Source organism: Drosophila ananassae, chromosome 2R (assembly GCF_017639315.1).
Source record: "Drosophila ananassae strain 14024-0371.13 chromosome 2R, ASM1763931v2, whole genome shotgun sequence".
Lineage (NCBI taxonomy): Eukaryota > Metazoa > Arthropoda > Insecta > Diptera > Drosophilidae > Drosophila > Drosophila ananassae.
In genome coordinates, this window is record NC_057928.1 from 1932917 (window position 1) to 1951952 (window position 19036).

The 19036-nt window shown below is 38.3% G+C and overlaps 1 protein-coding gene and 1 long non-coding RNA gene across 2 annotated transcripts in view; one reads left to right on the top strand and one right to left on the bottom strand.

Annotated features, from left to right (window-relative positions):
* LOC6503265 (calcium/calmodulin-dependent protein kinase kinase 1) overlaps positions 1 to 19036 on the top strand; it is a 66131-nt gene that overhangs the window by 25651 nt on the left and 21444 nt on the right. The window contains exon 2 of the mRNA XM_001965803.4: positions 9726 to 10080. Coding sequence (XP_001965839.2) covers positions 9726 to 10080 — 355 coding nt within the window. The remainder of the gene's footprint in view (positions 1 to 9725; positions 10081 to 19036) is intronic.
* On the bottom strand, positions 15435 to 16828 carry LOC116655908. Its single transcript, XR_004311007.2, has 2 exons — positions 15809 to 16828; positions 15435 to 15752 (listed from the first exon to the last, which is right to left on the bottom strand). It is a non-coding gene; the product is annotated as an uncharacterized LOC116655908 (long non-coding RNA).

Genomic DNA, 19036 nt, shown 5'->3' on the forward strand with positions numbered 1-19036 from the left:
TCAATCTTTGTTTATTACATGTTCACGGCGGGCATCTTTGACTTGTCCCTAGGCCAGATCAACCATGTTAGAAATTCGTTAGGTGGGCTTCTTGACTTTTGTTTTGTATCTGATCCAGATGGTACCACACTTTCCAGAGCTTTGCCCCTCTCAACCCCTGAAGATCCATACCACCCTACGCTTGAAGTTTCAATTGAAACCAATTCTGGTGTCAATCAGATTCGTTGTTTTCGTAAGGCTGATTTTCGTAAACTTCATTTGTTAATCGATACTTTTGACTGGTCCGATATTCTGGCATGCACTGATATAAATATCATCCTAGATAAATTTTATTTGACATTAAATACATTCTTTGACTTAAGTGTGCCCTGGAAATATCCGTCCGCTTCAAATAATCCTCCTTGGTTTACAAGGTGCCTAACAAAATTAAAAACAGACAAAGACAGGCTTTTAAATAAATATAAAAGAACCTGTAGCAGCATAGATTTCTCAAGATACTTAATAGCTCGGCTAAATTTCACCGTGCATAACGCCGAATGTTATAAAAATTATATTCGCCGCTGTCGTAAACATGTATCTTTTCCTTCCCTACTTACGTATAAAAATTGATCAGCGACTTCAGATCAGGCCATTGCTGATTTATTTGCAAAATTTTTCCAAACAACGTATTCACCTCCTAAAACTTCCGATCAACCATACGCTTACCACATTCAACCAACTAATCGTATATTTGTTCCATTTCTTTCTAAAAACAATATATTATTGGATCTTCAAAAGGTAAAGCCAGCTTATTCGCCAGGCCCGACGGAGTACCAGGATGTGTGCTAAAATACTGTTCTAGGGCTCTGTGCAAACCTCTTCAAAAACTTTTCAACTTATCTTTGGAATCTTCGATTTTCCCCTTTAAATGGAAGGAATCTTTCATAATTCCTCTGCACAAAAAGGGGAAAAAATCCGATGCTGCCAACTACAGAGGCATCTCAAAATTGTCAGTCTTCCAAAGTTATTCGAAAAATTAATAACTCCTCATTTGCAACACCTATGCTCATCAATAATTTCTCCATGTCAGCATGGTTTCATTAAGCGTCGCTCAACCACCACTAATTTATTGGAGTTGACATCCTTTGTTTTAGATGGCTTCCAAAAGGGACTTCAAACTGATGTTATTTACACAGACTTTAGTAAAGCATTTGATTCAGTTAATCACTCACTCTTGTTGAGTAAACTAAATCTTTTGGGATTCTCAACCGACCTCATTTTAGACATAAAACTTAAATTTTCCGACCATATTTCTTCAATGGTTAATAAGGTGTTGTCGGTTTTATTAAAAGATGGGCTAAAGAATTTAACGACCCTTATTTAAGGGCCCTTATATATATTACTAAAAGCTTATTTATATCCTTGGTCCGTCCGATACTGGAGTACGGTTCTTGTGTCTGGTGTCCCCAATACGGTGTTCATCAAGACCGCATAGAATCCGTACAAAAGAAGTTCTTATTATTTGCTCTTAGAGGACTTAACTGGGACGCGAATGTTCACCTACCTTCGTATAATAGAAGACTCCTACTAATAAACTTACCCTCCTTAACAAATCGTAGAACAATGCTGGGTGTCGTTTTCCTACACAACCTTATTAATGGTAATGTAGATAGCCAGCACTTACTAACACGCTTACAGTTTAACGTTCCGAATAGAAGGACCAGAAACTTTAGTCCTTTATTCTTAAGCCGTTGTAGATCGACATATGCACAGCATGATCCCCTTAGGATTTTATGTTCGAACTATAATGGTCCGTATCATATTATTTCTCTTTCATCCCTGTCAAATATGAAAACTTCCATTTTAAATTACCTTCAATAGCACACTAATTCTTCCTCGTTTTCTTTATAATCCTTCTATTTAAACTTATATTTACTAACTCGAATTTATTCCCCCGATTCGAGCCGTACGTATGCGTTACGTACGTTAACCGTACGTAAAAAACTGTTTTTAAGTCTGGATCTTTGCTTCATCTGACAAACTTTCTTTACATTCGCAACCAGTTTATTATTCTTAATAATCAACCTTATAAGCGTTACATCGCGAATAGAAATGGAAACTTCAGAAATGATCCGAACTCCTTCTATTCGTTTGTCAATATGAAACGTAAATCCAATTTTTTCCACCTTCCCAAACTTATACAAATATTTCCGATACTTCAGAACAAAATATTGCTAATCTTTTTGCTTCATTTTTTTAATCAACCTATTCGTCCGATTCATATTATATGATTTAAATTCTACATACCCTTGAAATGAAATTCCGAACATAAACAATATTTACTTTTCCAAATTTGATCATCTCGATGTTTCTAATGCTCTTTGAACCTTGGATATCTAATTTTCTGCTGGTTCTGATAATGTCCCGGGCTGTATTCTCAAAACTATCGCAGAATTGCTAAACTTTCTGCGATTCTTTAACTGCTGGAGAAACTGGTAAAATCGAGGGGAGGATGTTGACTTCTCGAAATTGACAAACGACTGATCGAAATTGGATTTGTTTAATTCGGCCGCTATCAAAAACCTGACAGCCTTGCTTTTGTGTGATCGCGCCCCGATGTGATCGCGCTCGAAGTTCATTGCCTCACAAACTGAAAAAACTGCGCGATTCTAAAAACAAACAAAAAACGTTGTTTTCGTTTTGCATTACTCGCGCTGGTAATTTACGTGATGGAGTCTGGATGTAAATTTATTGGATCTGCTGCTGCAACCCGGCAAAAGATGCTGCGGAGAAAAGGAGAGGTGACCTGCCAGGAGATGGAGCTGCTGCATCATAAGGTGAAGGCTGCGACGCAGAATGCGGATTGCACCATTATGACGATGGAGTCAGTGGAAAAGCGTTTGCGTGGTCGGTTCACTACGCTTTAAGAAGAGTTCGAGGAGCTTAATTTTTGCGAATTCGGGAGTGAGCTGTATTGGAGATTCTCGCAGCTGGTGACTGATGTGCATGTGGACATTCAGGTGGAGGTTGCCAAGCGCTCCATGAAAATCACTGCCCACTCCACACTTCTTGACGGTGCCAGTGTCTCACCAATCCCATGCACCGCAGCCCTTTCCTTGCCACCGTTGCCGATGTCACCATTCAGCGGCGGCTAGCCGACCGGATTTCTGCGCCCTTTTTAAGACCACGATTGACAGCCATCCTCACCTAACGAAAATGGAAATGCTCCGGTGGCTCATTTCATACCTGCGGGTGTCAGTCTTGGAGACGGTGAGAGCTCTGGAAATTACTGACGATGTAGCCCTTGACCTATTGCGCAATCGTTTTAGTAATTGGTGTTTAATATTCCAGTCTCACATTAATGAGATTCTGCAGCTTCGTTTGGTCGAGCCAGGGTCTGTTGCTACTTTGCGGGAGCTATCGGTTCAATGGACATATGCGGGCTTTCATGTGTTCCGGATCAGCTGCCGAGATCCAAGGATCTGCTTATCCAGCTGCCTGCTTATCCAGATTATCCTCCAGAAGTTGGATTCTGCCACAAAAGGAAGATACTTTCGCCGGAAACAACGACAGCCATCTTGGGAGTCCATGGCGCGATTGTTTGAGCAAAGCCGAGGTACATCTTCCAATAACCGATCTTCGTGCTTTGTTATTAACGCTCTATGCGCCCTGGGTCGTGTTTTGGCGAATGCGTTTCCTTCTTGCCCAAGATTCATTGCCTTGCCAATTAGTCAACGGTACGACGAAGTGCGACGGGTGACCCGCTGTTTTGTATGTTTGAAGGATGTTCATTTTGAACGCGGATGTTCAGCTTTCCGTTGCCCAACGTGAAATCGCCGACATCATTCCTTGTTGCACCTTCTGCCAACCGCCAATATCCTCATCCGTGGTCGATCAGGTGCCTGTCTACCTTGTAGAGTGTTCTTGGACTCCGGTTCACAAGTTCACCTTATCTCATCGCGGCTGACAATTCAACTTGAGCTTCGTTGCCCCAAATGATGTGTAGCGGTCGCCGGTCCCGCGAACCTATTCTGCGAACCTAGAGGCTGTTATAGTTTCTCATATTGCGGACTGTCAGCCCAGCCTTAAAATCGACATTTCGAAATGGAAGATTCCTCACAACGTAGCTCTGGCAGATCCCAACTTCCACAGACCGCAGCGTGTGCTAATTGAAGCTAGCCTGTTCTTCAACCATTTGTCAGTTTTGCCAAATTTTGCCAATTGCCAAAAATACCCATTTTTGCTGGGTGGTTTCTGGATGCAATGGACTACCGCGGGAAAGCAGCTTGGCAGTTTCGGTCAGCAGACTGTGCACCTTATCTGATGCCAATAAGTCGCCAAGTTCGTATGTCAGCGGAGAGGCTGGATTGCCCTATGCATAAGGAGAATCAGAAAAGAATCAACGTTCTGGACCCCCCTTACTCGTTACGAGAACTCGATTCCCACATTGGTCTATTGGGATTCCTAGATGGGACGAATGCTACTAATTAAGTAGTCTTAATGCATATGCAAATGTAGAGCTTTGGAAGAGCTTCAGCGCCCAAGCTCTTAGTTCTTACTTGTATTTTTGGCATTGATTTGATCGGCTGCGGTTTAAGGGTTAAATTGAACCCCAAAATAAAATATTCAAAATTGAACTGAACCTCGTCTACTAATTCGGCTGCTATTTAATAAATTTATAACATTTAATAAAATAACATTTAATAAAATTTTTTCACAGTTAATTAGTAATGAATACCCCCCTTTTCTGAGGGTAGCAAGCCTACAAATCTAAAATTTTCTTCAAAATGAAGTCGAACGCACACACATGAAACCGTGTATTTGAATGTGCGAGCACGCATAAATATAAATATCAACTTCATTGCGCTTTTCTGCGGCTGATGAAATTATGAGATTCTTCAATGAAATTATGAGCGTAGGAACTCGTTAGGTATTATTTTTTTGTATAGTTTCGCTTTTTTTTTTTTCGCGCGGTTCCCACTGCATACGTACAGCCCACCTCCCGTCCAACCGACCGAGGGACGCTGCCGCATAACGTACGGCTCGAATCGCGGGGATAGATCCGAGAACGTTTAGGAGAAGAGTAGGGGTAAGATATTACGAGGAAGAGTGTTGCATAGATAAGGCGTTTAGTATAAAGGATTTAAGATTGTTAGTGGAGCAAAGTGGCAAGGTGTGGTAGAGACCATTGTAGTCCGAACATAATACCCTGAACGGATCGTGTTGGGCATATGTCGAATTACAATGGCTAAGGAGTAGAGGACGGAAGTTTCTAGTCCTTCTACTAGGAACGTTAAAATTTAAGCGTGTTAGTAAATGCTGACTGTCTACATTACCATATATAAGATTATATAGAAACATAACACCCAGCATCGTTCTACGATTTGTTAATGATGGTAAGTTGATTAATAAAAGTCTACTATGATAAGTGGGAAGGTGAAGATTTGCATCCCAATTAAGTCCCCTAAGGGCGAAAATCAGGAAGTTTTTTTGTACAGATTCTATGTGATCTCGGTGTACTCCATATTGAGGACTCCAGACACACGATCCATACTCAAGAATCGGACGAACCAATGATGTATATAACGTTTTTGTTATGTACGGGTCATTAAATTCTTTTGACCATCTTTTAATAAAGCCAAGCACACCCATAGCTTTATTAACCATGGTAGATATATGGTCGGTAAATTTAAGTTTCAAATCTAAAAGGACTCCCAGATCGTTAACCTGAGTTAATCGTTCTAAAGCGTTCCCATAGAGAAAGTACATAGCCTGGTGAGGACTAGTTCGATAAAAGGACATGAGTTTACATTTCGATCCATTAAGCTTTAGGTTATTTGCAAAACACCAATTTTGAAATTTATCCAAATCGGATTGAAGTCTAGATTGGGCACTAGTGAATTTATACTGAAGACAAAGCTTAACGTCATCAGCGTACATAAGTACGAGTGAATCAGTTAAGGCAAGGGGCAAGTCATTAATAAAAAGTGTAAAAAGTAAGGGTCCAAGATGGCTTCCTTGAGGCACCCCAGATGTGACGCGGACTAGACGCGAGGTAACATCTTTAAAGAAGACACGTTGGGTTCTTCCAGATAAGTAGCTCGAAATCCAGATAAGGAGGTCAGTTGGGAATCCCAAAAGACTGAGTTTACTTATAAGAAGCGAATGGTCGACAGAGTCAAATGCTTTACTGAAGTCAGTGTAAATGACATCTGTTTGTAAGCCATTCCGGAACCCATCCGTGATAAAAGATGTTAGCTCCAGTAAGTTGGTAGTGGTGGAGCGGCGCTTCATGAAGCCATGCTGGCATGGAGATATTATTGAACTACATAGGTGTTGCAAATGTGGAGTGATAAGTTTTTCAAAAAGCTTCGGAATTGCTGACAATTTAGAAATGCCCCTATAATTGGCAGCGTCGGATTTTTTCCCATTTTTATGAAGAGGAATAATGTAAGATTCCTTCCACATAAGGGGAAAGATCGAAGTCTCCAGCGAAAGATTAAAGAGTTTAAGGAAGAGTTAAAGAGTTTCAGAACACAGCCTGGTACTCCATCGGGGCCTGGCGAATACACGGGCTTGACTTTAAGAAGACCCAATAACACACCACTTTGATCAAAAGAAGGGCAAAATATAAGGTTGGCTGATTGGATATTATAAGTGTAAGGCTGACCTGTACTGGTGCTAGGTGAGTATGTTGTTTGAAAAAACTGTGCAAAGAGATCGGCCATTGCCTGATCAGTGTTCGCATATGAGTTCTCAAACATAAGCATAGGAGGAGAAGATACATGTTTGCGCTTAGTGTTTACAAAGTTATAAAACTGCTTCGGATCCTGAGTAAACTGAATCCGGCAGCGGCGTATATAACTCCTATAACATTCAGCGTTATGCACGGTGAAATTGGACCGAGCTACTAAGTATCTTGAATAACTAACTGTACAGCCAGATATTTTATGTTTATTTAAAAGTCTATTCATAACGATCTTTAAATTTCCTAGGTGCCTTGTATACCAAGGCGGATTAATTGAAACGGACGGATATTTCCATGGCACGCAAACGTCGAAAAATTTATTCAAAGTATAATAAAATTTAATTAAGGCAATGTTTACATCTTCACATGCCAGTAGATTGGACCAATCAAATTCCAAAATTAACTTATTTAATTTCATAAAGTCAGCCTTACGAAAGAAACGAACTTTATGAGATTTAAGTGTAGGCTTAAGGCCAATTACGTTATTTTTTTCTATTAAAACCTCAAGAGTGGGATGATATGGATCCTCTGGGTTGGAAAGTGGTAAAGTTCTGGAAAGAGTAATTCCATCAGGATCAGAAACGAAACACAAGTCCAGCAGCCGACCTAAAGAACTTCTAACGTGGTTAATTTGCCCGAGTGACATGTCGAACATGCCCGCCGGGAAGTCATGGTGCGAATTCAGCAATAAAGACGGTGAATTTTTAACATTGGACCACCTGAGTTCTGGGATATTGAAGTCACCCAGAGCTACTAGCTGGTCACCATCAGACAGACGATCAAAAACAAACCTAATAGCGTCTAAATGTTGCCAGTATGTGGGCGGTTCGGACGAAGGGGGTACGTAGGAGCACGTAACGTATAATGATTTATCGGACAATATGATTTTAATGCAAAGAAATTCTATGTCACCAAACTCTTGTGATTTAATCTCTTCAGAAGCGAAATTGGAGTCTACAGAAATTAACACTCCTCCTCCCCTTCGCAGAGTTCTATCACGTCTAAAAGTGGTGTACTTACTTGGAAAAACTTCGGAGCTTAAGATCTCCGGCTTTAACCAAGTTTCTGTAAAGACTATAATGTGAGATGCAAAGAAAGAACTATCAGAATACAGTTTGGGAAGCTTACTTCGTAACCCTCTAGTATTCTGATAGGTAAGTGTTAGTGAAGGCATTAGTTTTTTGAAGCTGACGTGGAAGGTTGGTCAGTGGCTCTAACATGTGGGAGTTTCACTCCCACAGGTTTGGTCATTTTTTTCTTCACCGTACTTGGCTGATGTTCTTGGACGAAAATGTTCTCTGGCCAGAAACTGGCGGAACAAATCGTCTTGAACATCTGCGCGGGCACACGTATTTTGAAAGATGACGTATGCCTGGTGTAGTTATATTTAAATTTAGTTATATCTGCCACCTTTATGTCGGCTTTTGATTTGGCTTTGATGTAAGCCGAGAGATCAATCTCAGAAGTATCAGGGGCAAGCCGGGAAACAAATATGTGTTTCGATGGTGGGATCACCTGCAAGGGTTTTGGTGCCGCCGTAACGAGTATGGCAGCATCAGTTCGTACCGGGGGTCCGGAAGCTTGATTGCCCTGTTCGGTGACTTTTAAGGGGGTTTCAATTATTGGGTCTGGTGGTATCACTTGAAGCGATGCCACAGAGGACATATCGGAAAATTGCTCGTTTATGCTGAGATATTCGGAAACCGAATTTTTCCCAGGTCCGGCCCTTGGGGTGGCCAGAGATATGAGCGGCTGCATAGTTGTCGGCTGAATAGGCTGAAGACTTTTCGCCACGGGCACATCACTAAAAGCAGATTTCTTACGCTTTGGAGACTCATTTAGTAGTTGAAGACTACTAAACTGTGTATCTAGCGCACAGAGTTGGTCGTTGATTTTACGAAAACCGCTAACCAGCTCTTTAAATCCACTTTTAGTCTGTCTCATGAACGATCTCATTTCGTCCTGAACAGCACGACAACCGTCACAGCAAAAGTGGAGACCAGACCTACGTGAGATGGCATCCGAAACTGAGGCCGTGAACCCGGCACACTTAGCGTGTAAAACGTTTTCACATAGCCAGCAGTGGATGGTAGGCTGGGATGAAGAGATTGTCTTATTACAAGACTTCAAACCACAGACAAGTTTAAATTCCATTATGAATATATTATTTTTATTATTGACGTACCGTGAACCACTGTGCCAAAGAGTCGAAAAAGGGAGAATAAAGAGGGCGATTAGTGAGAGTTAGTATAAGAGCAAAGAATATAGATAAGAATCTAGTGTGAGACAAAAGAAGCAACACCGTAAAGGATGAAGAAGCAGAGCAGTGCTATGTTTGGAAGAATATTAATAAATTTATTATTTTACCTCCAAATATATCACTGCACACGCGAAGCGAATCGGATGTTTGGGATGAAAATAATCGGGTTTATGTAAATAAATAAAAATAAACACCGGATTGTTTATAATTATTATAATAAATAAAGATTTTTCAAAACGCAGTGCGCACAAAAAAAACACGTCCGTTCGCTTTAAGAAAAAGTGAGGAATGAATAATAATCATTTTCATGAATAATAATCATTTTTTATTTGTATAGTTTTGCTATCGAATCTTTGGCTAATAATCTATGTGTAAAAGCGAGTGTAGAAAATGGTCTTTTGACATAGGTGTGTCCCGGTATGACATATAAAAGGAAAAGAACGGAAAAGGAAAAGAAAATAGATGTTTAAATTAAATTAAGCTCTGAAATTAACGGTATAGGGGACTTACATTTCTAGTACTTATATTAAGAACGTTAAAATGTAAGCTTATTATTAAATGGTAGGAAATCGAAACCAAGTAGACTTAGTAGAGCCTGCTACAATAACAAGAATAGTGATGATTTGCATCCCAGTATAATCTGCTAGCGTAAATGTGTATTATTTGTTGCTAAAATTTCAGTATATTTATAATAAATTTGAACCACTAATTTCTAATTAAATACCATTTTAATTATAGGGTTCTTACGGCCTGGTTAAACTAGCTTACTCTGAGGAAGATTCAACTCATTATGCCATGAAAATTCTTTCAAAAAAGCGTTTATTACGCCAAGCTGGACTCATTCGCAGGGGTCCTAGAAAAGCCACATCTCCTCTGGACAGAGTTTACAGAGAAATTGCTGTTTTGAAAAAACTTGATCATCCAAATGTCGTTAAATTGGTGGAAGTGTTGGACGACCCAATTGAGGACTCATTATATATGGTTTTTGAACTCGTGAAACTAGGCGAGGTTTTAAGGATTCCAACCGACAAACCATTGTCTGAGGAAAGATCATGGAGTATTTTACGAGATACATTACTGGGACTTGAATATTGTAAGTATTATATAGTATAGCAAGTAAATATATAAGTAAAAAAGTTATACATAAGTGTACAACACTTACAAGTGGTATAGTGGTAAAATTTACATTTTTTTAAATCTCAAGTAAAATCACTTGTCTTTTCTACAGTAGGCTTTAGCCTACTTCAGTGTTTTGAGTCTATCTTAGAGACTATAAGAGGAATAACTATAAAATTTAGCACGAAAACTGCTAAGAAAGTATTATTAATTATTTTTTTTATAATTATTTTTTTTTTATATTTATTGAATGTAACAATTAACTGTTATTTATAAAATTTTTAAAATTAATTATAATTCAGAGTTTATTCTAATAGAAAAACAATCAATTTACATTTTATTACATCTAGGAATAATTCAGGGGAAATTAAATGTGACAATAGGTTATAATTTTTACAGATAACACGAAAAGGATCATGATCCGCAAATTGGTAACCAAAGGGGTCGGAAGGACCTGGTTGACCTGTTTGGAACAAATAAAAGTATCTTTTCCAGTAAAAGTTTCGAGTCAACTTGACCGAAAATGATTTTATGAAGGAGCCTGACCCAAGACAAGTACGACGTACCTGCAATGGTGCTAGGCCGACAACGATATGGTGGAAGGAGACCATCTGAGTCCCAGTTTGAATATTTAAAAGCGAATAAAAGAAACTACTTTTGCGTTGATTCAATACTCCTTTGATTAACCATATTCTGCGGACTCCAAACGCATGAAAATAATTCAAGGATCGGTCAAACCAAAGAGACATACAATGTGGTGAAGGGATCATCAAACTCTTTGATAAAAGCAAGTACTCCTCTGGCTTTATTAACTGTTATAAAAATATGTTCATTAAACGACAGCTTGTGGTCGAAAAGAACTCCAAGATCATTCATTAAGGAAACCTGATCTAAAAAGTAATTCCCAAATTTATAACCTTGCAGTTTAAGCAGTTTAGTGAAAGGATTATTAGAGCACCACAAGAAGACTTCATCAAGGTCGAATAGCAGATGTCTATAAAAGAAGTGGTCAGAGAAAGAAAAACAGAGCTTGACATCATCAGAATACATAAGTGTAGTAGCATAGCTTACGATACTAGCTAAGTCGTCAACAAAAAGGATTAACAAAAGAGGTCCTAAATGACTGCCTTGCAGAACGATACTAGCTAAGTCGTTAACAAAAAGAATAAACAGAAGAGGTCCTAGGTGACTGCCTTGCAGAACACCAGATGTAACGTTTATAATTTGTGAGGTGATGTTCTTAAACAAAACACGCTGCGTAATATTCGATAGATATGAAGTCATCCACTGTATGATATTAGGAAGACTGTATGAATGCATCGGTTTGCACTCATATCAGATAACCCTTGTGTAACCCTAGTAATTCCAGAAGATTGGTTGTTGCAGAACGATGCTTGACAAAACCATGCTGTGTGGGGGAAATGATGTTGCAGTTGTTACCAGTTTCTCCAGCAGCTAAGGAATCGCAGAAAGTTTAGCAATTCTGCGGAAGTTATCTATAAGTATCTTAGAAACTTTTTTATGGAGTGGAATAATAAAAGATTGAATCTTTCCATTTTCCATCTCTTGGGAAGGCATGAAAGGTCCAAAAATAAATTGAATAGGGTAGTAAGAGGGTAGCATATGATATCGGAGCAGTATCTGAGAATACAGTTCGGGACATCAATTAACACAGAAACCAAGTGTAGGATGGTGTAAGTCCTCAGAAAGCGATAGTGGTAACGACCGATTTACAGCCACAGAGCATATCATATTAGGGAAAATAAGGTCTAGAGATCTGCTAAGTGTGTTAAGGATGGGGTTAATTTGGAAAAGAGCCATTTCAATTAATTCTTTAATAAAGTCGTTGTGACAACTTACATCCAGGGAATTGTCATTTTCACACGGGATAAAGGAGATTTGGGGAAGGTTGAAATCACCCATAATTAGGGTGATACCCATTGATAAAACAAACTTAATAGCCTCAAGGTGGTGAAAATACAGTATCCTCAACCGATGGATATAGGAACAGGTCATAAAAATATGAGACGGACCAGCAGCCATTTTTACAGCGATGAACTTGATTTCAAACTGATTCGGGAAAGAGATAAGTTCAGCTGAGAATTCATTATTAAGAGCAATGAGGACACCACCTTCGAAAGATGGCCTATCCATTCAAAACACAGTGAACTTTGGAAAAAAAATTCATAATCAGAGACAGAGGAGCTAAGCAAGGTTTCATTCAGTAATTGCAATAGCATCAAAATCAAAAGAATCACTCTTAGTAAAAAATTGTCTCAATTTACCCAGAATACTTAAAACCTTTTGGTAGATTACCAAAGTATTTTTGGGAAATACATTATTACTCAGTTTTTTGGAGCTGAATCGGAATGGTTGGGGAGTTAGAGGGCCTTTGGCTAAAAATTCATTAATAATACTGTGCTCAGGGCAGGCTGACGGATCAAGTGCCTTTTCAAGGTAGGATTCAGGAATTAATATTTTGAAAGTTAAACTTAAAGACGGCTAATTCATTAGGAGCTACCTTAAGATCAGTGGAGGAGCACCAGAGAGAGATCTGGGAGATGGTACCACAGGAACTTGCAGGTTTTCCAACGATGGAGGATCCAAGACAATAGGTGGACGAAGACTCCTTGACGATTCCATTAGCTGACTTTGTAAACGGATCACTTCCACAGGAACAACAGTAGGCGAGGATGTATTAGGCGTTTAAAATGTATCTGAATGAATCGCATGAGAAGCAGGGGTATAAAATAAATTATCTACAGCTAATTTATATCTGAAAAACAAATTATAGCTAAATCGAGTTGTTGTTAGAGTTGTTGGATTTCTCTGTCATATGGGTAGCTTTGTTTTAACAGTTTTCGTCCTAGTGTGACTGCAATCTGTTATTCGATTGGAAATCAAAAAAACTTTCGCACATATGTATTTGCGATTTTGTCCATCGGTTTTGGATTTTGCGCTGTCATAAGCAGTGCTTGGGCACCCCTGATATAGTACTTTTAGGTTTGGCTCATAAACTCGTATGATACTCACGCCGATCCAGTTTGTGTCAAAATTTGGCCACGCCCCATTTCGCCCCAAAAATAAACTCTTGATGTTTCGTCAGTTTCCCAATGCCTAATTTATAACTACAAAAACCAAATTCAGGACCATTTTTAAAGGAGTTATACATTTTTTATTTTGCTCCCCTACGGATTGTTTAAGTTGTTTATTCCAAAACATATAAAATAATGGATTTGTTTGGGTAACTTTCAAACTTAAAGTTTATCTTCGTTGAAAAAATGATTTTTTTTTTTTTTAAATTCTACAGAATCTTCAGAATATTCTCCCAAATTTTCAAGTCGATTCGAAAAAATGTTTGGGAGATACAGTGCTGAAAAGGTGGACGCTCGAGGTCAGGTATAGGCAGAGCGCAAACTTTATGCGCGTTTTTCTCAAAACTGTGTTTTCGAAGTCGGTTGTCAAGATTTCTCGGAAACTACACACCGATCTTGATAAAATTTTGCACAGGCCTTGGAGATACGATTATCTATAACTTGAAGGAAGGAACTTTTTTCGTTGATAACAACTATTTAAAACAAGAAAGGAAAGCTAACTTCGGGCGGAGCCGAAGTTGATATACCCTTGCAGTTGTGCCATTTCCGAACGTTCAGATATATGGAGGCTATTGGATATAGTTGGCCGATCCATATGAAATTTGGCAAATAAGATTAATGTGGAAATGGAATCTGTACCAAGTCCCATTTTTCTAACTTAAAAAACAGAAAAGTTATGCCAATTCCGATCGTTATATGACAGCTATAGGATATAGTCGGCCGATCCTTATGAAATTTTGTGCATAAGATATTTTGGTCAAATATAAAGTGCCAACCCTCTAACTTAAAAAACTCGATAACTCTAAAACTGAGAGACTAGTTTGCCTAGAAACCGACAGACAGACGGGCATGCTTATATCGACTCAGGAGGTGATCCTGATTAAGGGGGCATGCGCAGTTGATATTTGAAAAATATATGACAAAATGATATTTGACAAAATGGCGACCTTTCAAAGTTGAAAAATAGTTTTTCGTTAAAAAAAAGCGGTAGTTTTTCAGCTGTAAAAAAAAAATTTTTGCATAAAAAAATCAATCCTTCGATTAAGTACTACATTATTATGTAATAAAAGACATTGCTAAATTTCAAGACAATCGGGTCACTAGTTTTCGAGTAAGAGTGGTCACCGACTTCAAAAACGTAGTTTTGAGAAAAACGTGTTTAAAGTTTCAACTCACCATTACACTTACCGGAGGCCCCTCCCTTTCAACATGTGTAGCTCAGTGTATTTTCACCGGATCATTTCAAAATTTTGTGGACACATTTCTAAATGTATATACTTTAAGAAAATGCAAAAAAAAATTCGATTTTTTGAAAATTACAAGTGCGCATGCCCCCTTAAGAATATATATACTTTATAGGGTCGGAGATGTCTCCTTCACTGCGTTGCACACTTTTGACCAAAATTATAATACCCTCTGCAAGGGTATAAAAAAGTATTGATGAAGTAAAAATTTATCATAACGGACGGCTAATTGGCGACAAGCAAGCCCTAGCTTGTAGCTGACGCGTGATGACACTATATAGCCAAAGAATTAACAATTTTCTGTGTGCGTTCAATCTGAATAAGTGATATACCAAATGAAAGGTATTATTTTCATCAAATGGATTTTATCCAAACATTTGCCAAAAAGTACTTTGGCTAAGGAAAAATTTAGGTAAATGTGAGATGTGAAGATGTTTTTCAAATTTTTCTCCTAATTTTTTTTTATTTAGTAGGAAGTTCTTTGTTACAAACGCAACCAGCTGTTTGCAGCTTTTTTTTCCCTAAAATAGGGGTGTTATGCTATTAATAGTTTTAAATAGCAGCCGAATAAATAGTCGCGTTTCAAATCAGATTTTCAATATTTTTATTTTGGTTCAATTTAACCCTAATCTATGCTGCTCCAATCAATTTCAAATCACAACAAACGCTCCCCAAAGCGCACGCGCTATAAATAACAATAAAACGCATGCGAAACTGAGAGACAAAACAGAGAAGAAACAACTGATAACAACAGCTGCATCTAAGCATATTAAGATTATTTTACATGTTTTTTTTTTATGGCTGCGTAGCCCAACAAGGGGCTTTTCAGGCGACACGCTAGGTGGCTAGGTGGCGACACGCATCCCATAGATTTTAACTGGTTAACATATATATATATATTTTTTTTTTTATTCTATTGTTTCGCTTGGGAGCTTAGGGCATCCACAAGTGCATTCTACCGGACTCTATTCTGCGCTGTTCTCTTTGCCAAGTCCCAGGTGATGTTATTGTCAGAGAGTTCGCGTAATGTTGATCGGCGCCAGGTTAGCTTGGGGCGTCCCACTCTTCTGCTGCCTTGCGGGTTCCACTCCAAGGCCATCCTAGCTATGCTGTCTCGTTTTTTTCTGTAAGACTCCATTTGGGTCCTCACATTCCATTGTCCAATTCGTGTCCGTTGCGAAAAGCGGAGGGACGTCGTCGAGTTGGGGGGTGATTGTTTTCTGATCTTGTGTTTGTTTCTGTAATCGCTATTTTTTCGGTCGATCCGGTGATTAGCCGAGTGCAACCTATCTCAGAAGTGGGGCTGCCACCTAACGACATGCACATAATTATAAAAAAAAATCCAACGGGAACTTTCACTATTTACATCATATGCGCGAGCGCTGAAAAACTTGCAGGGCCATCCTCGGTCGAATTACTCCCAAAGTGCCGAAAAATTTAAGTTTTCCACTATTGTTTTTTCCCGATATGTTACTGTGTAAAAGTAGCGCATAATAAATATCGATTCACAATTTTTAGCAATCGATTTTTTTTCTCCAAAATAGCCATCGGCACCACTCGGAAGCAAAACGAATTAGATTGCCCAAAATGAAATCCGTAGAAAGTCCCATCATTCTAACTTAAAAAACACCAAAATTATGCCAATTCCGATCCATTTATGACAGCTATATTATATAGTCTCAGGAGACTCAGGAGGTCATCCAGATCAAGAATATATTCCTTTTACGGTCGGAGATATCTCTTTCACTGCGTTGCACACTTTCGACCAAAATTATAATACCCTCTGCAGTGTTGCCAACTTTTTCTTGAAAAAAAAGCTGTTTTTGACGTGAAAAACCATAAAACAAACCCAAAATTTGAAAAAAGCCATAAAAAAGTCAGTTTTTTCAAAACATATATTTTTTGGGTTTAGTTAACAGTAAATTTTATTTTGTTTGTCATTTATTAAAATATCAATTAATTCGTCTATATTTGCTGCTTGGTAAAATCATAAGTAAAAATTCCCCGCTTCCTGTTCCATCGTTTTGACTGGCAAAGCCACAAAATCTATTTTGTTGGATTGTTAAAATTCGCCTGAAGCACTTTTGTGTTTTTTTTTTCAAGGCAAGGGCGCGCAAATCGGAAAGTTTCGCGGTAATTGTGCATTTGCAGTAACTGCACAAAACTCGCCCTTCGTCGGTGTCGTCTCTACAAGCCCAAGCCTTGAACTCTTATCTTTTGAGCCACGAATCCCACGAATCTGTGTTTTGGCATTCTTAAATTTTTTTTTAAAGGTTTCTGTTAAGCTGACGCGTTGCTCTCTCGATCGATTTAAAGTGACCAGAGTCAGATGTTTGGTATATTTAGGTATTTTGAAAGGTAATCTTAAAAATATATACTTAATGTAACGATCATACTCAAAAAATCGAAAAAAATCATTTATCAAAAATAAAAAGCCAGATTTCCCGCTCCCGCTAAGATCACATATCTACTTAATTAATTCAAGCTTAATAACTTATTTGTAATAATTGGTGACAAAAAAATTGAACAAGCATCCCTTGACATAACGGAAAAACTAACTTAACAAAAAGGCATATTAAAACAGATTCGCGTTGGCTGTCTTCATAATTTTAAATTAAGTGCCGTTGATCCATCAACTATGCCCGAAATGCGTAATTTTTCCAAAAAAAAGGATGCTTAAAATCCTGCCAGACTTGATGTGGTCGCTTCAATTAAATGAATCTCGACCCTAGTTTTTCATCCAACAAGGTAAGTATTTTGCACAACATTTTTCCGACGGACTCCCTGTGCATAGACAAAATCCATGCCCTTTTCAATCGCCACTTGGTGTTCCAAACAAATGCAATAAAAAAAACTCCAAGAAATCGTATTGCCAGCTGCAATATCCTTTAATGCTCTATTTTTATGGTCTATGGTCTTCGTTCGCATTTTTCTTGTTCGGAGATTGTCGATTGTCTTTAACCTCTTAAAAGGAATTTTACATGAAATTATTTAGGTCGGTTTAATTTAAAGTCGTAAACAACAAAGAGTTAATTTTTGGTTTGTTGTGCAGTTGCGAAATGTATAATTTTTTGTTGAATAAGTATTTTTTTAAACTAACTAAAAGGTGCTATTAATTTTACTAATAATTAATTTTTGTTTACTACGATTTTACTACATATTAATTAATTAATAATAACGAAAGTTAAATTTTTAGTTACCGAGCGTTTTTGGGAGCTTTATTTTTGTGTTCTAAATATTGGCTTTAATAAAAACAAGCACAGTTCGATTTATAGATATTGATACAATTTATTTAATTGCTTTGGGGTTTCTACAAATGATATGTGTACATATGTGACTGAGTAGGCTTGACGACCGAATTAGAATAATGACGCGGGAGCGCGGATCAACGCTTAACGGAGCGATCGAGAGATCCCGCGAGAGAGCGATACAAATGCTAGCGCATGACGGCCGATGCAGGTGGCCGATCGGGCCACAGACCGTATATACACAGACCGGGCGAACATAAATATAAAAGAAAATAACGTCACGAACTCAAAAAAATTATTGCAGGCCAAACTTCTTTCCGGCGGCAGCTTGACCCGACAAAAAGCTTAAGAAAGAAAATATAAAGAAAGCAAAGCTTTCTTGGGGCGGATTCGATATATCCTTGCACTTAGGTAGCTGCTTATATTATTATATGTTTATAAGACTAGTTTTCGTACAAAAAGACAGACAGACAAACGGACATGCTTACAACGACTCAAGAGGGGATTCAGATCAAAAATATATTCTCTTTATAGGGTCGGAGATGTCTCCTTCTCTGCGTTGCACACTTTTGACAAAAATTATAGAACCTTCTGCAACAGTATATAAACTAGAAGGGAAAAAAAATCAATTTTTTATTATAAAATCTGGCGATTGACATTTCACAAAATAATTAATGTTTTCTGTGGCACCTCTGAAAATTTACAAAATTGTAAAGATATTTAATAAAATAGTCTTTAGTATTAAACATAAATGTTGGTAACTAAAATAGTTAACTAACATATAATATGAATATATAATATATAATGTGAGAATCAATCCGGAAAATTATCATTTAGCTACAAAATTAATATGATATATGTAAATGTCAGGGTTGTCTTGCCTCTTGCGGAGTTGCCTTAAAGGGCTCCCCACACGCGTAGGTCCCAAGGAAAGGGTAATACTTTAAGGGCCTATAACGGCCGTGGCGAACGGGTGCGCGCGTTTTATTCTGGAATTGCTTAAATTAGCCTCACAATTAAGAATCTTAATCTAAATCCTACCGCAGTGTGCCCTCCTACAATTCACAATACAATGAAAGGACACTTTTTGGCGGCATTAACATTACCGAGATCAGTAGCCCCGTACTTGAAAGGGCCAAGAATCGGATAACTTAAAAAATACTAAATTTTCTACCAATACTGATTCTACCTATCGATTACAATGTTTGACCATCGACATCCCCGACCCCGTGAAGAACCGCTTCACTCAAACACAAAACTGCAAGTTTCGAGCCATTATCGTTCACGCGCGCTTTGGCGCGTCTGACGAATCCATCAGCTCCGTTGTAGACCTCCTCCACGATACC